At 40.1% G+C, this 25104-nt stretch overlaps 2 protein-coding genes across 5 annotated transcripts in view; one reads left to right on the top strand and one right to left on the bottom strand.

The window, feature by feature from the left end:
- Positions 1–25104, bottom strand: part of ERAP1 (endoplasmic reticulum aminopeptidase 1) — a 44197-nt gene that overhangs the window by 4078 nt on the left and 15015 nt on the right. For all 4 annotated transcript variants that reach the window (XM_072790089.1, XM_072790072.1, XM_072790097.1 and 1 more), the window contains 14 exons: positions 24636–24756; positions 23715–23869; positions 23263–23376; positions 21495–21626; positions 17774–17905; positions 17561–17629; positions 15889–16043; positions 8341–8420; positions 7633–7816; positions 6196–6352; positions 4363–4547; positions 3319–3480; positions 2704–2844; positions 2059–2140 (listed from right to left, as the gene is read on the bottom strand). In XM_072790089.1, coding sequence (XP_072646190.1) covers positions 2059–2140; positions 2704–2844; positions 3319–3480; positions 4363–4547; positions 6196–6352; positions 7633–7816; positions 8341–8420; positions 15889–16043; positions 17561–17629; positions 17774–17905; positions 21495–21626; positions 23263–23376; positions 23715–23869; positions 24636–24756 — 1869 coding nt within the window. The remainder of the gene's footprint in view (positions 1–2058; positions 2141–2703; positions 2845–3318; positions 3481–4362; positions 4548–6195; positions 6353–7632; positions 7817–8340; positions 8421–15888; positions 16044–17560; positions 17630–17773; positions 17906–21494; positions 21627–23262; positions 23377–23714; positions 23870–24635; positions 24757–25104) is intronic.
- LOC140612667 (heterogeneous nuclear ribonucleoprotein A1-like) lies at positions 11197–12585 on the top strand. Its single transcript, XM_072790527.1, has one exon. The coding sequence runs from the start codon at positions 11467–11469 to the stop codon at positions 12214–12216; it is 750 nt and encodes a 249-aa protein (XP_072646628.1). The 5' UTR covers positions 11197–11466; the 3' UTR covers positions 12217–12585.

Below are 25104 nucleotides of genomic sequence, written 5' to 3'. Positions count from 1 at the left end.
AAACAAGTACGGTTTCAAGGAGGGGTCAGTCATGGGCTGATTTTCAGTTTTAAGTGTGGAAAATGGCTTGGTGTTGGCAAAGGGGAAAGCCATGCAGGCGGCTATCACCATAGGCCAGGTAAGGGCTGAGAAGGGCCTGGGGTGGGGTAAAAGCAGACAAGGGACAGATATGGACAGATGCTGGAAGCCGAGCCACCAAGACTCTGGGATGAACTGGATGTGAGGCCAGGAAGGGTTCAGGCTGACTCCTACATTTTCCCTGTCTGGAGGACGCTCTCCTTTCTGAGGACATCCCAGCCTCCTTCATTTCCATGCCTCAGGCCTTTTGCACCTGATGTTTCCTCCGCCCACAACAGACACCTGCATTTCCTTCAGTCTCTGCTCAGAACTCTCCTGACCTCGCCTCATTCATCTTCAGACCTTATGTCTGACACAGCAGCTGCCTGCCTTCGATCAATTTGTAACTGATTCCCTCGGTGGAGTTGAAGCTCTGTGAAGGCAAGGGCTTTGTCTACTCTGTTTATGGTCATAGCCCCAGAATCTAAAAGCACGTCAGCCTTATAGTAAAAGTGAAAGGTCTCTAAAGAATCAATGAAAAAACAAATGAACAAGCAAGTAGCTGAATGAAATGGTCTGTTGCAACAGATCCGGTTTATGGACAGCTGTCTACTCATAGACCATGACTGGTCTTCATCACACAGAATTGCTCTCTGTAGACCTCACTAGAGGTCAATCTTTAATCATCATGTGCAACTTTACAAGCCTAAATAAAAACTAGAGAGAAGGTAAGGGATGTGACATTTCTTTTGCATTTTCAAAGCATTCTCCCTGTATCAAGCTCTATCATGATACAACCAGACTATATAATGGAACTGTTCCTAAAAAGATTGGTATTAGGTTCTCCGCTTTTATCTGTTGCAACTTTTTTTTTAATTTTTTTTAAAAATTTTTTTATTTATGATAGTCACACACACACAGAGAGATAGAGAGAGAGAGAGAGAGAGAGACATAGGCAGAGGGAGAAGCAGGCTCCATGCACCGGGAGCCTGACATGGGATTCGATCCTGGGTCTCCAGGATCACGCCCTGGGCCAGAGGCAGGCGCTAAACCGCTGCGCCACCCAGGGATCCCTTTTTTTTTTTTTTTTTTTTTAAGATTTTTTATTTATTTATTCATGAGACAGAGAGGCAGAGGGAGAAGCAGACTCCCTGTGGGAAGCCCGATGCAGGACTTGATCCCAGGACCCTGGGATCATGACCTGAGCCAAAGGCAGACACTCAACCACTGAGCCACCCAGGTGCCCCTATTTTTAAAGCCATGTAAAATCTGTCCTACAACTTTAGAAAACATTGTTATAAAAGGGACACCACGCAACAATGAACCAGACATCAAATTCCTCAAAGTTGAAGACTGAAAGTCTGATTTTGTGGAAAACTTGTATGTTCCATGGTTCCCTCTTACTAGATAATGAGAATAACTCAGTGTTTTCTCTTTTTTTTTTCTAGACTGCTAGGAAGCAGTGGTCCATTTAGGGTACAATTGCAATAAACTATCCTCAGCATAAATCCCTTACATAGATACCTCTTTCTGTCAAGTATGCAGCTTTTTAAAAATTCAGCATTTCTTTTATATATGGACCTTGTACGGTTGCATAAAATTCTTTCTGAAAGGACACCACATATAAGAAAGTAACAGGAAACCCTGAATCCAGAGAACAGAGAACCAAGATTCCATTCACAAGAGGGGGATGATCACATAGGTCATTTGTACCTGTGATGGTCACTTTTAATATCCTACAAACAGATTAAATGTCTCCAGTAATTGTTTTAAGCCCTAAAACATGCAAAGGCAGAGCTAAGACTTCTTCACGTATTGAGGAAGAGGCATAGTTTTCAACAGTTTATCTGTAACTGGTTTTGGTTGATGTCCAAACACCACGGCATCCAAAACAGACATCTAACAGGTGACAAAATCCATCCCTACCTCTTCAGACCCTTACTTGGTCTACCCCCTATTTATTAGCTAATTGTCACTTAAATTTAATAAACTTTTGTTTACCTCCTCAAGCCGTGCTCTTGTGGAGAACTGATTTGTTGTTCCTATTACCATAGAGGTTAGGGAAGATGAGCCAAGTTCAAACCTGGAGATGGAAATTGTCAAGATGTATCATAAAATATTTATTCATTTGATATGTGTTTTTAAGTGCCTTCTACATGATACAGCATTTAACTAAAAACTGCTTAGGCATGAAAAATGTAGAACGTGATACCTACCCTCCCAATGTGCTAAGATATAGTTAGGTGTAAAAACTAAATACACTGACCACTGAACGAAAGATCTAGTACCCAAAAGTAAGTGGTAGAGGCTTAGTAAGTGCTCCAAGAGCTAGCTAAGGGCAGGTCCAAGCAAGTCCAAGTACTAACCCATGGTGTAAGCTGAACTGTGAACAGGAGGGCTTCATGTAGGCCCGTGGGTGTGGAAAAGGATTGTTCCAGATGGACTGGAATACTTGACTCTTCAGATGCATTAGTTAGAAAATCTAAAACGGATTTAGTGCTAAGAATAATTTTTTAAAGACCTCTACATGCTATCTTCAATCAAAAAAATCCATTTAGACTACCACTATTGTTTTATAAACAAAGCTAAAACACAGGCAGGTTAATGGACTTTTCTAGTCATAGCACAATTTCTGGCACTACTTACTTTTGTATAAGTTTATCCCAATTTTCCCTCAGAAACTTCCAGGCCAATGGATATCCCACCGGGTTCCTGCCAACAGTTCTAAGAATATGTGGAAACTCTTGAAGTTTTATTACATCTCCCTTAAAACTTTCATCTAGTAGCCTAGAATGATTAAGAGAAAATGTTAACAATGAAGAGCCCCTGGAAAAGTTATGAATTACTTCAATAAAATAAGGTGCGAAAGAAAAAAGTCAATCTGTCAATAATAAAGACAAGATAAATAGGTGACTAGAGCACTCATCAAGTTGCTATAGGTACATAATAAAAACACTGAAATAGTGTTTACAACACCAATTCCCCTATAATCTGTTTGTTCATAAGAGAAAATAGGTAAGAAAAGCCTATCTAGTATGTATTTCTAAATGCGTTAAAGACACACAATATGCATTCCTTTAAATATTTTTCTAACACCTGCTTCTAATTAATTACTGTACTCATTAGATGGATGCCCACTTGAATAAAATGTTCCCAGCAGAAAAGGCAATTCCAGGCCAGGGCCAAGAGAATAAGAGATGCCAGAAGGATCTGAGCTCATTTAACTCCTCTTGGCCATGTGAACACGAATTAATTACTCACCACTGAAGCTTTTCCTCATCTTGGCTAACACAGAGGGCAACTTCAATGTTATTTTTCTCAGTATTAGACAAAGAAGACTGATATTTTCTATAAAGAAAATCCCATCCTTCCGGGTTCTGGACCCCAACAGCAAACACTGCCAAGGTCACATCGCTGGGAAGGCTGTGGAAAAGAAGGGACCTGGTGAGAGTCTGAGAGGCAGGAAGTGTGTTTGGATGTATAGTGGTGACTAGTTACAAACTCAAACTGCCCCAGTGATCGGAGCAACATGCCTGGAAATATCAACAAAAAACCTCTTTCCTTCAGTTAGAGTTTATGAAAGAGGCATAAGAAAGTATCTACAAAGTATTAGGTTTCAAGTATCCTTCTCAAAAACAACGTGAACAGCCTCTTTGATCAATACCTACGTATCTAACATACTTTAATGATGCTGGGGGACGGAAGATGATCACGTCTTAAGCCAAAAGAAAGAAACTCCAACTAGACTCAAGATGTAATCCATGAACAAAAGTCAACGAATCAACAGGACCACTGTTTGGAAGTATTTCTTTAAATGGAACCATGTATATTGTTGGCCTAATATTTCCTAGAGAGATTTGAGCCACAAATATAAAAGTCCAAGAATAAATTCCAAATACAGGAAAATCCTACATAGCTTAGGACAGTATCAACAACTACTATACACACCTTATCAGGGACTTTGGATGCCCAAAGAAACTATTACTATGGCACGCACTGCCTCCGTCCCCATCCAGGACGGTTGTTTCAGTTCTGATCCTTGCCTCTATTAAATGGGAATTATCCTAATCCTATTTTAACTCTCTAGATATTTGACTTTTATAGATAGAAGTTCCCGCCTGGCATTTCTTAAAACAGAAAGTTGAGAGATAGACCAATAGTAAAAAGCAATTTACTTTCCCCAAAAATACAGCAGAGCAGGCTTGTTGTCTATACTTGTTTTTTCTTCCAACATTTAGCACTGATGATCTAAAACAGAAATTACATCCTTCATGTGAACTACCTGGTTGTTCAGTAAGCACAGACCTCAAATTTCCATCGGATTCCTTCCACTCTCTGAAATAGGCTTCTGCCCTCTGCACACAGGGCGGATACTTGCGCACACAGGCGAGGAGGAGGAGCTGGCTCCGCAGCATTCGCTCCGTCACTGAGCCCTCATCTGTCCACGTCTGATTATCAATGAGGTCCCTCAGCAGCCTGATGAGAAAGGCCTGCGGGAAAGCCACGTGTGTCACCAGTTCTATCCCCGGCCATCTAGTGTTTCTACAAGCCTATACACCCCCAGGGGATGGGGGTTAATTTTTAAAGCTTAATCCAACTCCTATTTTTAAAACCATGTAATTTTTTTATTTTTAAATATTTTATTTATTTATTCATGAGAGACACAGTGAGAGAGGCAGAGACACAGGCAGAGGGAGAAGCAGGCTCCATGCAGGGAGCCCGACGTGGGACTCGATTCCAGGACCCGGGATCTCAACCTGAGCCAGAGGCAGATACGCAACCACTGAGCCAGCCAGGTGCCCCCAAAAAACATGTAATTCTGTTTATTTTTAGTTATAAAAGGGGTCAAAACCACTAAGTAATTATTTTACTATTTTGCGTAACAATCTTTTAATAAATATACCTTCATTTAAAAATCACCATGAATTGCCAATTTTTGAAACTAAGTTTACAGGATTAAATTCTGAGAGCAAATTTTACAACAGGACTTTGTAACATTTTGGTAAAAAGAACCATTTCGTGCCTCATCCTCAAGTATCTGCATCATGGAGTATCTTAAGAGTAACCATCAAAATGATGGTCAGTAACCATTCACCAGTCAGAATGGCTAAACTGAACAGGTTAGCAAATAAACGACAGATGTTGGTGAGGATGTGGAGAAAGGGGAACCCTCTTACACTACTGGTGTGAATGCAAGCTGGTGCAGCCACTCTGGAAAACAGTATGGAGATTCCTCAAAAAAGTTAAAAATAGAGCTACTCTACGACCCAGCAATTGTACTACTGGGTATTTACCCCAAGGATACAGAAAGAGTGATTCAAAGAGGCACTTGGACCCCAGTGTTTATAGCAGCAACGTCCACACTCGCAAAGATATGGAAAGAGCCCAGATATTCTCCACAGATGGACAAAAAAGATGTGGCATATATACACAATGGGCTATTACACAACCATCAAAAAGAATGAAATCTTGACCATTTGCAATGATTTAGATGGAACTAAAGGGTATGATGCTGAGCAAAAAGCCAGGGAAAGACAAATACCATTGATTTCACTCATACGTAGAATTTAAGAAACAAAACAGATGAACATAGGGGAAGGGAAGGAAAAAGAAGATAAAAACAGAGAGGCAAACCATAAGAGACTCTTAACTACAGGAAACAAACTGAAGGTTGCTGGCGGGGAGTGATGTAATGAGCACGGGGGTCACTGGGTGGTGGGCATTAAGGAGAGCACGTGATGTAATGAGCACGCGGGGGCGGGGGGGGGTTATATGCAACTGACAAATCACTACATTCTACTCCTGAAACTACTGCACTATATGTTAACTTGAACAAAATAAAAGTTAAATAGTAACTATCAAAAGACAGAAGTAAAGATAAAATAAAGGATTTGCACAAAGAAGGGAATAACAAATCTGTAAAATTTAAGTACAGATTCTCGTGCTGGGTCTTAGTGTCAGAATATCTTTGCTATTTAATCCAAATACTGAGTTAACTTTGATGTTTTTTTAATATATATGAAGACGTACATATATTTTGTATATACTTTGTGTATACACAATGGGAAGGATGCTTTCCCACACCCACACAAAAAGCAAACCAGTTAAGTAGCCACTCAAGTCAGTAAAGGCTTCTACCTTGAACTGATTTTCCACTTCATTCATATCTCTTTTCTCCATCAACTTATACATAGGGATCAGCTCGTTCAAACCCTGGAACACCGGCATAATTTCCGTTTCATGTTTCAAGTACAGGGTTAAATCCAAGGCTTTTTCAACTGAGAGTTTTCCATTGCTGGTCAAGAGACACCGTGGTTAGCAGTATAAAACAACAACCACCAGGAAATCAACTTGTTTTGAAAACTATTTTAACCCTCCAACAAGCATTCAATCAGATACAAATGCTCCCTTATTAATAGTGACTTTTATATATAAGTATCTTTTCTTCCACACATAACACTGGCTTATTTACCACTGCGCAGGAAGTTTCTTGACTAGTGATGGAGCCAATGCTAACTTGGGGTAAAGACAAAACGGAACAGGTCAGCATCTTTCCCCCTAAGAAACAACAAAATGTGTGTTCAACTTGTAGAGAGAGATGGTCATTTTTATCAAAAATCAGTAATCTTGGTCAGAGAGACTGCCACTCCGTCAAAAGTCTGAGGGTCTGGATTAAACCCATTCTTGTCCCCATTTCAAAAACAAAGTGACTACAGATAAAAACCCTTCATTATGGAGCACAGGTGTTCAAAGTCTCAGTGGCAGGGCATATGCTAAGTACAAAACCCTCCAAGAATTAAGCGATACTATTACGGAGGGAAATAGTCTCAGGGAGGCAGAAACAGCTAGATAAAGCACTCCTGTCTTTACCTTCCATTGCTATTTGCCACCTTAAGAGGCCCAGCCAATAAAGAACTCAACATTTAGAACAAAGGGACATGGGAAACGAGAAGTATAGAATCCTTGCTTCCCACCTGGGTGACTCTCCTTGGAGTCCTGCCTAAATACTGAAGTGTGACTTTCAGGGGCACCACACTTCCTCAAAAACCATTGTCCTAAGACAAAAAAAAAATAATCAGAGCAAACATGATCCTCAACAACTCGAAGATCATTTGGTTGGGCCACATTTTTAAGTTATATTTCATAAAGCTTCTATGATGTTTAGGTATCCAGTTTGAGGAGTGCGGGGAGAAATCCTTTAATCCAAGAGACAAAATGCAAACAACTTGGTACTGAGCCACAGTGTCTTCTAAGAAGGCTTCAAAAATGTGAAAGACCCAGCAGGGCCAGAGAAGCTGCGGGATAAGTTGGTCTCTTGGTTTTCTATACTTTGGCATCAATCTGCTAAGTTGTTAGTAAAATTAAAACACAGATTACTTCTGTTACCTTACTCTGCAGACCTAGACATGTGGTTAATCACTAAAAGCAACCTTGGATTATAAAAAGAATTTAGGGAAAAACACCGTACAGCTCCTTATTAGCAAGCCATCATTTTCATCTTTAGAAATCCAGTGTTTGAATGCTAACAGCAGCTGCTTTCAGAAACGAACCGAGCCCCTGAGGAGTCTGTATTACCTGACAAGCTGAAATGCATTGTTAATGAGACTGGCCCGGTCATTGCTGCTGATTGTCGTGTGCGCCCCTTTTAAAAGAGCGGTCAAAGAATCCCATCCATCATCCTCATAATGCACAATGTAATAGCCATTCATTCCAACATTAAATTTGATCCATTCTACCTCTTCGGGGAGGATGAGCACATCTAGAACAAATAAAATAAATCACAGCTCCATTTTCTCTCTTGACTGATGAAAGCTTTTCTGATCAGAGACCGGACAAAGAAACTAAAGGCAAGTCTAATATTGAACGACTTTAATACTGAAATGAGTTTCATATTGAACACATTTCTTTTAGAAACCAGAAAAGTCCATTCCAATAGGCACAGGTCAGCACTAGCTTTAGACACCTATTTTTTGAGATTTATAGATCTATGAGGGGAATACAGTCACATTGCAGGCCCTACATATGATTTAATCCAGCCATGTGTAACCAAGGGGGAATTTTCACTAGCAATCGCTTCTTCTTGCCATTATATAATTCAACTGCTTTAATCTCTATTTTGAAAGGTCTATCTACACTAGAAAGCAGAAGCCGAGAATTTGCTGAATATGAAGGTTGACTTAATCCTTCTCTTTTAACCAAGATACATAGTAAAACAAACTTACTAAGTCTTACACATTTCCAGTTTCTTCTTGACTTAACCCAGTCACTTCTGCAATACGTTACCTGTTTTTGTCTTCAGCAAAAATCTTTGGACTGAGTCCGATTTGCTGGTAATGAAGGTCAATGGAACATGCCACAGGTCCCTTAAAGAAAGAACAGATTATTTGTTGAATCAATTCAACAAACAATTGTTAAATTATCTATCATACACCAGACGCCAGCTGGTTTAAATGATGGCACCAAAACGACCATAGGCACGAAGTCAAAGCATCACCAGCCCATTTTCCAGCTTTGCAAGGGATGCCGGGTCAGGCATGACTCATTCTTCTTGGACTTCTTCAGCATAGCTAGGAATTTGGGCTCCAGTGAACCCCGGCATCCTTTGCTGAGGTTGGCCGACTGGAGCTCAGATGTCCTCCCTTAAAAACCATGACCACTATAAATGGCACATATTGACATCATGTGACTCCCAAATCATTTATTATAAATATAATATCCCTTCAGCGGAATTCCTTCCCATGATGCACAACCCAAATCTCATCATGAGTAAATAGCAGGAAATAAAAACTGGAGAACAGTCTATTCAAAGAACCAGCCTGCCTGTAATCTTCAAAAATGCCAAGGGCAAGAAAGAAAAAAAGTTGAGGCATTGTTTTAGGGAAAAAAAAAAAAAAACCACTAAAAAAAACAAAACTATACTAACTGAACATGTGTAACAATACAATAGGAGCTATACTGAATCCTGAACCAGAATTCTTTTTTTTCCTTTTGCTGTAAAGATATTATTAGGACAACTGGAAAAGTTGAAATCACCAGTCAGAATGGCTAAAGATATTATTTTGAACTCTCAGGTAAAGATATTATTAGGACAACTGGAAAAGTTGAAATCAGGTTTGTAGATCAAAGTAGTCTATCAATTTCATCTCATAATTTTGATAATATACTGTACTTAGTAAGTGAACATTCTTTTTTTATGGACATATCACACTGAGCTATGTCAGGGTACAGGATATCATGTTCCCAATGTATTTGCAGGTAAAAGAATTATATGCTACTGTGTATCCAGGAGGGCAGCTTAAAACTACACTGAACTCACCTCCTGTGGATACACCAAGTCTATACCTACATATAGAGCAATTCCTTCTCAAAAAAAAAAAATTGACGGCTGATAAATAGCTTCTACACAACAAATGATAGAGGGCCCGCACAGAGAAGGAGAGACAGAGACAGGATAACAACAGGAAGCCCATCCCAACACCCCCCCCACCCAAACCCCCCCCTCCCCGGACATGATAAATGAATATCAATTTAAAGGACAACTAGATTGTAAGTGAAGGACATCCACTGACTAACTCTAAAGCATCCACCCAACAGTGTGGAATCTGCTAGAACTCTCTGCAGTCCTAGGCACTGGTGAGTACTACTGTTTACAGGGCCAGCTGCCTACGGCTATGCCAGCAACCCCAAGGCCCCCTGCCCACGCCAGCTCCAGTCATCCTGCCAGGATGGCCCCAGCAGAGTATGCTAGGACCCACTCGGGCCCCAGCTATCCTACCATGGCAGCCCTAGTGCAGGACAGCCCAGGACGCTACGGACTGCACCTGTTCCCACTCCAACTCTAGACACCCTACCAGGGCAGCATCTCCTCCAGCTCCAGCAGTTTCTCCAGAGTGGCCCAGGGAAAGAATGCCCCAGAACTCCCCAGTCCATGCACACTCCAGCTCCTACCGTCCCACTAGGGCAGCTCCAGCACAGAGTATTTGGGAACCCTGGGCCCATACCCACTCCAGCTCTAGCCATCTCACCAGGACAGCCTTGGTGCAGTTTTCCCTAAGACACTTCCCCCATCCAACTCCAGCTTCAGCTGGGGAGCCAAAGCTACAGGCACATGCAACCTACACAGGGGATGTTCCCACAGCCAGTCAGGACAAGTGGCTGTTCTACCTAATTTGCAGAAGTAGACTTATGAAGTCAAACAAACCAAGGGACACAGAGGATTATATTCCCAACAAAAGAAAATGAAAAAATTCCAGAAAAAAACCCTAATGAAATAGCTAAGTAATTTACCTGAGAGTTCAAAATAATGTCATAAAGATGTTCCCTGAACTAAGAATGGAAAAATACAATTTCAATAAATAACTAGAAAAAACTACCAAACAGAAGTCACAGATGTGAATAATAAATGAAAAATACAATATAAGCAATCAGCAGCAAATTAGAGGATATAGAACAGGTCAATAATCTGGAAGATAGAATAGTGGATATCACCCAATCAAAATGGCAAGTAGAAAAAATAATTATAAATGAGAGCAATATAGAAGGGACCTCTGGTTATAACATCAAGTGACAAACATTCACATTATAGTGGTCACAGAAGGAAAAGAGGGAAGAAAGGGGTAGAAAACTTAAATAGCGGTTGAAAACTTCACTAACATGGGGAAAGAAATAAACATCCAGTTCCAAAAAGCACAGAAACTCCCAAACAAGAGGAATATAAAGAGATTCATATCAAGACATACTACAATTACAATATCAACCATTAAAGAAAAATCTTAAAGGCAGTAAAAGAAAGTCACATACAAGAGAGACCCTAAGACTATCAGCTGATTTTTCAGCAGAAAATTTGCAGACCAGAAAGGAGTAGCAGAATATATTTAAAGTGCTGAAAGGGAAAAACTTAAAACTGAGAATAACCTACCCAGCAAGGTTATTATTCAGAACAGAAGGAAAGAGATATAGAGTTTCCAGTACAAGCAAAAGATAAAGGAGTTCATGACCACAATCCAGCCTTATAGGAAATATTAAGGAATCTTAAGAGAAAAAGAAAAGACCACAATTAGAAATAAGAAAAACTATAAGCCAATATCTCTCATGAATACAGATGCAAAAATCCCCAACAAAGTATTAGCAAATTGGCTTTCTGCCCCTGGACGCCGCCGAGTAAGCATCGTTAAAGTCTCCCCTCCCACCGCCGTCATGTCTAAGTCAGAGTCTCCCAAAAAGACCGAGCAGCTGCGGAAGCTCTTCATCGGAGGTTTGAGCTTCGAAACGACCGATGAGAGTCTGAGGAGCCATTTTGAGCAATGGGGGACGCTTACGGACTGTGTGGTAATGAGAGACCCCAACACCAAGCGCTCCAGAGGCTTTGGGTTCGTCACGTAGGCCACCGTGGAGGAGGTGGACGCGGCCATGAACGCCCGGCCGCACAAGGTGGACGGAAGAGTCGTGGAACCAAAGAGGGCTGTCTCCCGAGAAGATTCTCAAAGACCCGGTGCCCACTTAACTGTGAAAAAGATTTTTGTCGGTGGCATTAAAGAAGACACTGAAGAACATCATCTAAGAGATTATTTTGAACAGTATGGGAAAATCGAAGTGATTGAGATCATGACTGACCGAGGCAGTGGCAAAAAGAGAGGTTTCGCTTTTGTGACCTTTGATGACCACGACTCTGTAGACAAGATTGTCATTCAAAAATCCCATCCTGTGAACGGCCACAACTGTGAAGTAAGGAAAGCCCTATCGAAGCAAGAGATGGCTAGTGCTTCGTCCAGCCAAAGAGGCCGAAGTGGTTCTGGAAACTTTGGTGGTGGTCGTGGAGGTGGTTTTGGTGGGAATGACAACTTTGGTCGTGGAGGGAACTTCAGTGGTCGAGGTGGCTTCGGTGGCAGTCGAGGTGGTGGTGGATATGGTGGCAGTGGGGATGGCTATAACGGATTTGGTAATGACGGAAGCAACTTTGGAGGTGGCGGAAGCTATAACGATTTTGGCAATTACAACAATCAATCCTCAAATTTTGGACCCATGAAAGGAGGAAATTTTGGAGGCAGAAGCTCTGGCCCCTATGGTGATGGAGGCCAATACTTTGCCAAACCACGAAACCAAGGTGGCTATGGCGGTTCCAGCAGCAGCAGCAGCTATGGCAGTGGCAGAAGGTTTTAATTACTGCCAGGAAACAAAGCTTAGCAGGAGAGGAGAGCCAGAGAAGTGACAGGGAAGCTACAGGTTACAACAGATTTGTGAACTCAGCCAAGCACAGTGGTGGCAGGGCCTAGCTGCTACAAAGAAGACATGTTTTAGACAATACTCATGTGTATGGGCAAAAAACTCGAGGACTGTATTTGTGACTAATTGTATAACAGGTTATTTTAGTTTCTGTTCTGTGGAAAGTGTAAAGCATTCCAACAAAGGGTTTTAATGTAGATTTTTTTTTTTTGCACCCATGCTGTTGATTGCTAAATGTAATAGTCTGATCATGACGCTGAATAAATGTGTCTTTTTTAAAAAAAAAAAAAAAAAAAAAAAAACAAAGTATTAGCAAATTGAATCCAACATTACATCAAAAAAAAAATCATACACAATCAAGCCAGATTTATTTCCAGGATGCAAAAATGGTTCAATATTTACACACACATACACAAATCAACATGATAGGTCACATCAATAAGAAAAAGGATAAACCGTGTTATTTCAATAGTTGCAGAAAAAGCAATGGACAAAGTATGACATCCCCTCATGATAAAAAAAAAAAAAAAAGACCCTCTGGAAAATAGATCTAAAGGGAACATACCTCAACATAATAAAGGCCTTATATGCATATAACCCACAACCAACATCATACTCCATGATGAAACACTGAGAGCTTTTCCCCTAAGGTCAGGAACAAGAGAGAGCTGTCCACACTCACCACTTTTAATCAACACAGTACTGTTAAGTCCTAGCCACAGCCATTAGACAACATAATAAAAGGCATCCAAATTAGTAAGGAAGAAACAAAACTCTCTTTATTTGCAGATGATACAATAGAAATACATAGAAAACCCGGAGCTGATAAAAACTACAAGAACTGATAAATAAATCTACTGAAGTCACAGCGTACAGAAATCAATGTACAGAAATCTGTTGCATTACTATACACTAATAATGAAACAGTGGAATGTGAAATTAAGAAAACAATCCCATTTACAATGGCAGCAGACACAATAAAATATCTAGGAATAAACTAAACCTAACAGGTGAAAGACTTGTACTCTGAAAACTATAAAACACTGATGAAAGAAATTCAAGACTATCAAAGAAATGGAAAGACATTCCGTGTTCATGGAATGTTAGAACTAATACTGTTAAAGTGTCTACGGCATGAAAGGTGAACTATAAATTTCATGCCAATTCTTAGCAGAATACCAACATTTGTTAGAGCTCCAATGAACAATTCTAAAATTTGTATGGAACCACAGAAGACCTCAAATAGCCAAAACAATCTTAAAAAAGAAAAACTTTCTTTTGAGGTGTTGAGGTATCACGACACCAGACTTTAAGTTTTATTACAAAATGGTAGTAATTAAAACAGTATGGTATTGGCATAACAAGAAACACACAGATCAACAGGACAGAATAGAAACCCCAGAAATAAATCCATGATCCTATGCTTAATTAATCTTGGACAAAAGAGGAAGGAGTAATAGGAAAAAGTCTCCTCAACCAATGGTGGTGTTGGCAAACTGGACAGCTACGTGCAAAAGAACATGGGACCACTTTCCTTCACCATACACAAAAACAAACTTAATATGAATTAAAGACCTAAGCATGAGACCTGAAACTAAACATCCCTGAAGAGAGCACAGACAGTAATTTCGCTGACATTGCCACCGTAACATTTTTCTAGACTTGTCTCCCGAAGCCAGGGACATAAAACCAAAAATGAACTATTGGTACTACTTCAAAATAAAATGCTTCTGCACAGCAAAGGAAACAACCAACAAAACTAAAATACAACCTATGGAATGAGTGACAAAATTTGCAAATGACATATCCACTAAAGGGTTAGTATCCAAAGTGTGTAGAACTTATTAAAACTCAACACTCAAAAACAAATAAGCCAATTAAAAAATGGACAGAAGCTATGAATAGTCATTTCTCTGAAGATGACAACCAGATGGCCAACAGACACATGAAAAGATGCTCAACATCACTCATCATCAGGGAAATACACATCAAAACTACAATGAGATATCACATCACACCTGTCAGAATAGCTACCATCAAAAACACAAGAAACAACTGTTATCAAGGATGTAGAGAAAAAGAAAACTTAGTGCTCTATTGGTGGGAATACAAATGGTGCAGCCACCGTGGAACACAGTATGGAGTATCCTCAAAACATTAAGAGCAGAACTACCCCATGATCCAGCAATCATACTACTGGGTATCTACCCAAGGAATATGAAGACACTAATTTGAAGGGATAAATACCCCACGATGTTTATAGCAGCATTATTTATGATAGCCAAATTATGGAAATAGCCCGCATTCATCAATAGGTGAATGGATACAGAAGATGTGCTACACACACACACACACACACACACACACACACACACACACACACACTGGAATATTACTCAGCCATAAAAAGAATGAAATCTCGCCATTTGCAACAAGGGATGGACCTACTGAATATTATGCTAAGTGAAATAAGTCCTACAGATAAAGACAAATACTATATGATTTCACCTATATGAATACTTGAAAAACAAAACAGAAAGGTTCATAAATAAAGGAAGCAAATTGTTGGTAAAGGGGGGGTGGTGCAGGGAGGTGAAATAGGTAAAGGAGGTTAAAAGATACAAACTTATAAAGTAAGTAAGTCATGGGATGCTAACGTACAGCATAAGGAATACGGTCAATAGTATTGTAATGATTTCCTTTAGCGACAGATGGAAGTGAGACCTATCACTGGCATTTTGCAATGTATAAATATATTGAATCCGTGTGATGTATACCTGAAACAGGATATTGTATGTTAATTAAACTTCATTAATATATTTATGTGTGCTATATAGAGAGCACATACAAATGTATAGAGAGCTCGTTTTTTAACTCTTATTTTGGATGATACATGGATATACATACACATATACAAAGGTTATATTTTAGGTTTTATATACGTATTTTGGGTTTAAAAATTAGGAGAGTAGGGAGGGGAGAGGGGCAGAGAGATACTGGAAACGTAGTAAAGAGTTAACATATATGCATATCTGGGTAAAGAATACATAAGAATTCTTTGTGCTCTTGCAACTTTTCAGTCTGAAATAATTTCAAAATAATTTTTTTTAAAGTACTGTCCATCCAGGGTGAGTCAGGTTGCACTATCTCCTTTCCAGTGATGGCCTTCTGAAGTGTTAAAGCTGATGAACAGTTTCCAGGATCTAAATCAGACTTCCAAGAAGCAACAGTCTCTCTCAAAATCCCTAGAAATCACCTAAGTGTTTATGTCATCAGTTCCAACCCAAATGCCAGGCACTGTAGACATTTCGTGGCCGTGGCTTAGTTCAGAGTTCATTTCTAGTCAGTAAATGGAATTCTCATCCTATCAAACGACAAAACAATGAAAATGTTTAAACCATCATTATCAGTTCTATTGAGACGAACCAAGGTTTAAGGCCACATTTATCCTTTCAGGAAGATGGTGGTGTGTAACTCAACTCTACAGGGTACAGCAATTCGATGGACTATTTTAGTGGTCAAGGTAAAAGCACTCTGAAAAATCAAGTTCCATCCTACAAGGCAGGTGTTCTCTAGGCAACAGTATGAGTTTTCCATCAAGAACATTACCCAGTTTCTGAGGCGTCATCAGGTCCCTTCCTGTAGAGCTCCTGCTTCATGTGTACGTTCCTCCCTCTCACTGTGACGGTTACCAGGGGAAAGCCTTTCTGCAGCGTCCACGTATTCATCATGGTTTTTACATCAAGGCCTTCCTGTTGCCAGTGCTGATGGAGACAGAAGAAACCAGCTATAGGACCACTCGCCCAAGTCTAACAGAGGACCAGGCTTTCGCTCACAGGGCTACTACCTGTTGGCAACCCCTGTGAAGCTTTTCCTCACCCCCTTCCTCTGCTCACCAGCCCCCCCTTCCTCACACTGTGTCCTGCCATGGCATTCCCCTCAGAGCACTGACTGTTTGCCCTTCGTTCTCTTTCTCTACATACGCAGGTCACATCTTAAGAGCAGGTACTTTGTGTGGTTCTACTGGGCACACCTTGGGCTTGGCACACCCCACTGAGCAGACACGTGAGTGAATGGAGGGAGGGAAGGGAGACAAAGTGGCCAGGCTTTCAACAACCATGTAACAACATTGGCTCAGACAACACAAGCAAGGTGGGGGAAAAACTGTTCAGTCAATAGCCTCTACCTCCCAAAGTGGTAACATCAAGATGGGCCATACTCAACAGTCATAAACCCAAAAGAGGATATATTCTTTGAAACTCAAAAATCTTCTAAGAATACTTATTTTATTTTTTTAAAGATTTTATTTATTTATTCATGAGAGACACACAGAGAGAGAGAGAGAGAGAGAGAGAGAGAGGGGCAGAGACACAGGCAGAGGGAGAAGCAGGCTCCATGCAGAGAGCCTGACGTGGGACTTGATCCCAGAACTCCAGGATCATGCCCTGGACTGAAGGCAGGTGCTAAACCAATAAGCCACCCGGGCTACCCCTAAGAATATTTAAAAGGCAGTAAAAGGATAAAAATACATCACAAAATTACTGTGATGTAACACAATAACACTACATCACTAGCAATTATTGAATAAAGTGGTCTCTAAAAACCAAAAAGCCAGAAAACATAAAAATATGGTGAGTAAAAGTCAGCTGAATCTCTAGACCTGAACTTTAGTGCCTGTGAAAATATTCTACAAGTCCAGATAATGAGACTCACATTATTTTGGACCTCAAATATTATGAATTCTTCGCAGCTTAGCGATTAAAAACATGAATTGGATCTAAAGTCAAACCCCCCCACTCTGCAGTTTACTGAGCATATGCTTTCAGATTTCACTTTTCCATCTGTTAAAATAGAAGTACCCTGCACGTTGGACTGGTGCAAGAAATACAGGAGGTAATAGTGCTTAGCACCTGTCTGACACATAGTAGATGCTCTAGAATGCTCGCTGCCCTGGTTTTTTTCAGAAATGAAGAGCTTTGGAAAGGACCCACACAGCCTGAGACAGCCCCAATCCACCACAGAAACAGGTCATTGACATTCACTGCTTTCCAGAGAACGAAGCTGATTAGGACCAGCGACAGGGGCTACCAAAGAATGCTATCCAACTTCCCTGTGGAGACAGCATCCAAGAGAAGTTGTAAAAAGATGGTCAGTCTCCACACAACCTTATGTGGAATAAGAGTGATATGATGAGGACCTCAGAGTCTGGCACAGAGGTTTTCTGCGAAGAATAGAGTAAAAACCTGGGCTTAGGGGGTCCCACGTAGATGGAAAAACTTACTGACGATGATGAACGTGAGCCCCTAGAGCAAAAGCCATCCATCCTCTCTGTGCCACCTGTAGGGCAAATCTAAAAACCAAACATGTTAGTCTTGGTTCTGTAGAAAACACTCATGATCCCTCTCAGAGGGATTAATAGAGTGCAGAAAACAAAAACAAAAACATGGTAATAAGCCCGGCAACCCCAAACAGAGCTCAACAAAACCATACTCACACTTGCCATGCTGTTCCACAGGTCCTCATTTTTTGTGTTTTTGTAGCTATGCTTCAGGAGATACTGGACAATGCCACTTTTAAATGCATCGGCACCAAGATAATCCCTTAGCATATTCAGAATACAAGCTCCCTGAAAAGACAACATTAAGTCATTGTTAGTTTAATCATCTCCTCTGTCATCACACTTTATCTTGGGAGAGTCCTTTCAACATGCAACTACGGCAATATCTTCAATGTCTAGTGATTTGTGACCCAACTAAAGAAAACGGGTTTAAAAAAAATTTTTTTTTAAAGTGGGTAAACTTAGATCTGCCTAGGGCAGCCCCAGTGGTTCAGTGGTTTAGTGACGCCTTCAGCCCAGGGCATGATCCTGGGGACCCAGGATCAAGTCCCACATCAGGCTCCTTGCATGGAGCCTGCTTCTCCCTCTGCCCATGTATCTGCCTCTCTCTCTGTGTGTCTCTCATGAATCAATAAACAAAATCTTTAAAAAAACAAAAACAAAAACCTGAGACCTGTCTAGACAAAGGGTTGAACAGAACGGTCTCTTTTCTTAGGCCCCCAGGGCCGTCATTCTCTAACAGCAACCAACCCTCCCCGCAGGGCAAATTAACATCATTGGCCAGCGCCCATTATTCACAGGTCAGTGGACAGTGGTGCAGAAGCCACACGTGAAGCACCACCTGCCTTCCCACAGCCACTGTGGCCCAGCAAGGGGGACAGGCAGGTAGAAGCAGCGATAGAAGCAGAGGTACCGGTTAAGGGATGGGAGAGCACAGGCAGCCTGGAGCACAGACGGCAGGAGGAACAAAGGAAAAGGTGGCAGAGAAGGCCTGGTGACCTACATTCCTGTGTTAAAGAGTCTCCCCCAACCCTTGATCCCCATTACTGTGGATTGTGAACCCCCAAATTCAAATGCCTCCAATGGACAAGTGACATAAATGAGGCAATGCACTCAAGAGTAAAGAAAAAAGCTTTCCTATTGACCTTGCTTTTCCCCTCCATCATTTTTTTTAAATACAACTTCCTTCCCCTGCCCCTTTCCCCTTCTCTTCCACTCACCCCCTAAGCAATCAGGATCCATCATCCCAGAAAGCTCTTCCTACTTCCTTCTCTTCCTAGGAAGCCCCAGTTCATCCTTTAAGAAGTAATTAGAAAATCTCCCTTTACGGGAGAATTTCTTATGTCCCCTCAAGACCTACATTGTTCCTTTTTCTCTATAGGGAACGGTGGGGACACCAGACAGGCAAAGCACAGATCCATGAATATCCACATGGAGTACATCACCCTGCCAACAGGATTGGTTTGGGTTTTTTTTTTTTTTTTTAAGTGTTTATTGATGTATAATTTAGATGTAACCTATTAGTTTCAGGTGTATAGTGGTTCAATATTTGTATATACTGTGACCACCACTTACCACATTAAGTCTAGCTAACATCAATTCCCTTGTTTTTTTTTTTTTTTTCTTTAGATGTGGACTTTTAAGATTTACTCTTAGCAACTTCCCAATAGGCAATACAGTAGTATCAACTACAGAACATGCTGTAAATTACAGCCCAGTGACATAACAGTTTTATAAGTAAAAATTTGTACCTTTTGACCCCCTTCTCCCATTTTGCCCATCCCTGCCTCTGACCACTACCACTCTGTTCTGTGCCCAAAATGGAATGGTTTTTGAAAATGCCACATGTAAGTGAAATCTTATGGTATTCGTCTTTGACTTATTTCACTTAGTGTAATGCCTTCAAGGTCTATCCACTTTGTCCAAATGGCAAGATTTCATTCTATCTTGAGGGTGATTAATATTCTGTTGTATGTGCATATCACGTTTTTTTTTTTTTTTAAATCCATTCATTGCTCGGTGGACACAAGTTGTTCCCCTTCCTTGGCTACTTACTATAAATGATGCTACAATGAATTTGAAAGTGTGTGTTACCTTTGAATTAGGATTTTTTGTTTTCTTCAGATAAATACTCAGAAGTGGAATTGCTAGGTCCTACTGTAGTTTTATTTTTGAGGTCAGTCCTGCATGAAGAGAAACAGAGCTGTCCTACGTGTGCACTCACTACAGAAGCCCTTTTAGGTAGTTGTAGTTTTAATATTGAGGAAACTCCACTTCATTTTCCACTGTGATTGGACCGATTTACATTCCCACCAACAGTGCACAAGGGTGCCTTTTCCTGCACACCCCTGCCAACACTCTTTGTCAGGATAGCTATCCTAAGAGGTGCAAGGTGATAGATCACTGTGGTTTTGATTCTCATTTCCTTTATGATTAGTGATGTTGAGCATCTTGTCACATACTTCTTGGCCACTTGTGGGTCTTCCTTGGAAATGTCTAATTTAGTTCCTCTGCCAACATTCCATCAGATTGTTACTGAGCTGTAGGAGTTCTTATCTATGTTGGATATTAACCCTATATCAGACATATGGTTTGCAAACATTTCCTCCCATCCTGTAGGTTTGCCTTTCCATTTGCATTATTTCTTCTGCTGTACAGAAGCATTTCAGTTGGATACATTCCTACTTGTTAATTATTGCTTTTGCTGCTTGCACTTTTGGTGTCACATACAAAAAATTGTTGCCAAGTCACAGGTTAAGGAGTTTTATCCCTTTATTTGCTTTTAGGAGTTTTATGGTTTTTTGTCTTCAATCAAGTTATTTTCTCCAAGAGGTATACGACAGTGGTCCATTTTCATTCTTTCACACGTGGTGTTGGGAAAGCTGAACAGTCATTAATTGAAGATACTCTCCTTTTCCCATTGTATATTCTTGGCTTCTTTTTCAGACACAAAAAATTGACCATATATGTGTGGGTTTGTCTCTGAGCTCTCTAGTCTGTTCCACTGAGATACACCTCTGTATGTCTGTTTTTATCTCCCGTGCACTGCTGATGAAAACATCAAAGAAATACTATTCTGTATATTACATTTAAGATAACCAAGTACAATGGTAAAGGACATTCTCTGCCTTGCTGAAGACAAAAGAAATGGTTGGGAATGGAAAGAGAATTGGAAAAGCAGAACCTTGATCTCATGAAGGAAGAACTAGGACTTTAGCTTCAGCTTGCATTACACCAAGGGAAATACACAGCCCTCTGCCCCCTACCATGTAACCAGGGTGACTAGAATCCTTGTTTTTTCTTTTTCCTTGTCCAGAAAAGCCAGATAAAGATTTTTTTATGTATAATCTCCCATCAAATGTTAGCAACCATTTCCAGTTCTGTTATTAAACACATCGCATAGGACAGTATTTTGCAGTTCAACAATACAAACCATTTTTTTCACTTTATAAGGCTACTTTTAAAAATAATTAATCTTTATTTAATTTCAATTTGCCAACATATATTATAACACCCAGTACTCATCACACACCAGTTCTGAAGGCAATGAAAGGTAAGCTACAGGAGGCAGGAATGTTTGCCTGATGATACACGATCAAGACCTATTGTTGAATGATAAGAGGCAGAGTTCCTGTAGGCCATCAAGTTTCACTTTATGACAAAATGGAAAAAAACAACTATAAGATCTTCAGGATTACAAATCAAACTGCAACTTTGGCTGTAAAAAGTTAACTCCAGGCAGCATGGGGCAGCATAGAAGGCATTCAATCTGGTGGTTTTTTAAGAAGGGAAAGCCACCCCACAACCCTATCTATCACCTCTCTACCCAAGTCTATCAGTTTGGTGTCCAAAATGTACCCTTATAATCCATTTTTACCTTTTCATAAGAAACCTCATCAAACATCTCCCGAATCTGAGCAGGATCCTCCACAGCTGTCGACACAGGGTGTGAAGAATTTAATGCATCTACCTCCATCACATCAAAACACTTGCCAAAGAAATAATCTTCCTATTGAAACAAAGAATGTCACTTATGTGATTTCTATTTTAGATAAAAAATATTAAAGGATTAATGTTTGTTCTGGGTTAACAGGCTTATACTTCAAGTTTCTGGCCCAAACCTCTTCCATATTTACACTTTACAAAATAAAATAGCATTGCTGTTGCTAAAGAGCATCCAACAAACAATTTTAGGTGAACATTTTAGATTTTTAGATTTTGTTCATCTTAACTACCTTTTAGAAGACAAGCTTAACTTAAAAAGAAAATCATGGGAAAAAAAAAAAAAAAAAAAAAAACAAAATCATGGGGATCCCTGGGTGGCTCAGCAGTTTAGCATGATCCTGGAGTCCTGGGATCGAATCTCACATCAGGCTCCTGGCATGGAGCCTGCTTCTCCCTCTGCCTGTGTCTTTGCCTCTCTATCTCTCTCTGTCTCTATGTCTCTCATGAATAAATAAATAAAATCTTTAAAAAAAAAAAAAAAAAGAAAGAAAGAAAAGCCATGATGCTTGTAGCCAAACAGTGCCAAACCACGAACTAAAGTGTGTAGTGATTACAACATCGCCATCTTATTTTAAAGCAAAGAAAGTTAAGTTTAAAACCATGTGGTCAAAAAAAGAAAGAAAAAAAGAAAAAGTGGAGAACAAACTCCAAGTATAATCTGATTTCTTAGGGCATATTACCCAATAGAATAACATACACAGATAATCAACTTTATTTTTAAGGGTTATGTGGAAATGGGAAAATATTTATGATCCATCGTAGTGTAATAGTTAGACATTATAACTAAATTATGTGTCCAGGAAGATGAAAATGAGAATACATGCATAAATCAAAATTATAGAGTGAAGGATTGCTTTTTGAGTTTTGTTTCCTTTTATATACAGTTTTTTTTATATACAGTTTTCTTTCTTTTTTTTTTTTTTTTTTTTTTTTAACTTTACTGCATGTGGGACAACCTGGGTGGCTCAGTGGTTGAGCGTCTGCCTTTGGCCCAGGGCGTGATCCTGGAGACCCGGGATCAAGTCCCCCACTGGGCTCCCTGCATGGAGCCTGCTTCTCCCTCTGCCTGTGTCTCTGCCTCTCTGTGTGTCTCCTATGAATAAATAAATAAAATCTTAAAAAATAAAAAAAGAAAGAAAAACTTTACTGCATGTGATTTTCACAAGTTAAACACCAGATTTTTAAGATAAAAATGTAAAGGTTCCAAAGCCTTCAGTTTGTAGGCTCCTATATAAACAAATGTGCAGTTACCTAAAGCAAATAGGATCCTCTTTGAGTTGGCAAGTAGGATCCTATTGAAATAATAGCAATCTGTACTTAATAATCCTTCAGTGAGCAACCTGAAGGTTGAGAAAATGAGATGGAACAGACAAGTTGTCATTACTTCTATTTCTTTTAAGATATTAAGTGGGATAAGATTTAACATAATTTCCTACCTCTCACAGATTTGGAAATAAGGAATCCAGTTTGGAAATAAGCCTTTGTGACACCTCTGAAGTTCAGTAGCATTTTGGGAACCCCATTCCTTTCTAGACTCTCAGGGAGTTAAAATGAATTCGATAATTGAAGATCATTAAATATCTTCCACTAAAGCTGAATAAAACGACAGATCAACCTGTTAAAAATAAGTAAATACTTACAACTTTCAGTTCAGGATGAGTCACACTGACAGACACAAACTCCATAAACTTGGCAAAGCCCTCATTTAACCAAAGATCATTCCACCATTCCATGGTAACGAGGTTTCCAAACCACTAAAAGGAAAACAGCAGATTATTCACACATTTCTACGGAGACTGGCTTCTCTACACAGCTATAAACATAAGGCATTCAGGAGGAAAGATTGCACGTGTATGATGTCAGTGTATCAATGACATTTATAGAATATTTCAGCAAAGTAAAAAAAAAGTTTCAATGTAATTTTAAAACATGGCACCTGATGCTTTAAAGAAATTGTTTTTCCTATGGAAAAAAGGCAAAGCAAAAATGAAGCGATCCAACTCGTATGTCAATATGAATAGTCTCTTCTGTCCCATAAAAGCAATCTAGGTGTAGTTTTGCCACAATTTTTTAAAAACAAAATTTTGTGTACCTGGTGGGCGAGTTCATGAGACACTATCAAAGTAATGTCAAGCTTATCTGACGCAGAAGACTTCTCAGCATCAAACAACAGAGCAGATTCTCTGTACGTGGTCAGTCCCCAGTTTTCCATAGCACCACTCTCAAAGTCCGGAATAGCAGCAAGATCTTGGGAACAACACAAAAATCTATTAGCTGTCTTGAAGTGAGACATTGCCCAAACACACTAGCTTTCAGAATGGATAGGTGTAGGGATCCTAAGAAAAGCCAAGCTGGTTTGGGCGGAATCATTCTAGGCTGGAGGAACTTTTCACAACCAAGAAAGAGAGGCTCAGAGTCACTGAGTTGCTCTACTGCTGCATGACAGCCTCAGAGGTGGGCCCTGGGCCTCCTGACTCCCTTTCTAGCCATCTGAGGAGGAGTTTAGGGATTGAAAACTCTTTAACAATCTCTTCAATAATCCACTTGCCTTGGGATGCCCCAGGCTCCCATCCACCTAAAATCCCAAACACACAATAGTTTTAAAAGCCCACTTAAGAAGGAAAATGCAGATTTTTCCTTACCCTGTATGCGTTCAAGAAAAATTTATTGAGCATCCTTTATATCCCTACCAAACGTGTGCCAATAATGAAAAAAAATGCAGCTTCCGCACTTTGCTGTCTCCCCACTAATTCAGCAGGGTTTATCTTTAAAGTCAGAAGATAAGATTCTCACCACGATACGTGCCTCAGAAACCTTTTCAAGTTCTTCTGCTATTAGAAATTTACTGTATAGATGAGGGGTGAGTAGGATCAACCTGATGGTTAACCCCTGCTGGGAGTTTCAGGACTTAAAGGGCTACTGAGATAAACATGGGAATGCCAATTAGGAGGATTTAATCCACAGCTGACAACATTAAATGCCACAATTTGCAAAAACTGTGCAAAATCTCTACCTTGTTTGGGCAAGGGATATGGAATGCTGAAATAATCCTCATAAAATTCTAGAAGCGTCACGGCGGCATCCAGGGCATAATCTGCCTGGTGTATCTTGTCTGGCACAGCATATATGGAAACCTGAAGAGAAAGGCAGAGACAGCTATTCAAATGCCATTGTGGGTTCTCTCCACAACTGTACAGAACATAGACGTTTAAGGCTTCATCTTCCGCAACATAGTTGACAATTAAGAAAATCAGCAGTTCTGTTTCTTATATTAATGCTGTTTCTGATCAACTACAACATGCTGGATAACCTATACAAAACCATCTTTTTAAAAATGCTCTTATGACACTGTAGAAAAGTCAAGTTAGATGCCAGAAATGAAGTAACAGTAGGACCCTCCATAGACAGCAGAGCACTGCAGCCAGCTTTTGTCCTGAGGACACTAGCCTAATACAGATGGATCTGAGCTTTCACAGCACTGG

Source organism: Canis lupus, chromosome 2 (genome assembly GCF_048164855.1).
Source record: "Canis lupus baileyi chromosome 2, mCanLup2.hap1, whole genome shotgun sequence".
Taxonomy (NCBI): Eukaryota; Metazoa; Chordata; class Mammalia; order Carnivora; family Canidae; genus Canis; species Canis lupus.
This window is presented reverse-complemented; position numbering and strand designations above follow the sequence as displayed.

What these genes read in the sequence shown, in the direction of transcription:
- LOC140612667 (XM_072790527.1), top strand. Translation starts at nt 11,467, where the DNA reads ATGAACGCCCGGCCGCACAAGGTGGACGGAAGAGTCGTGGAACCAAAG.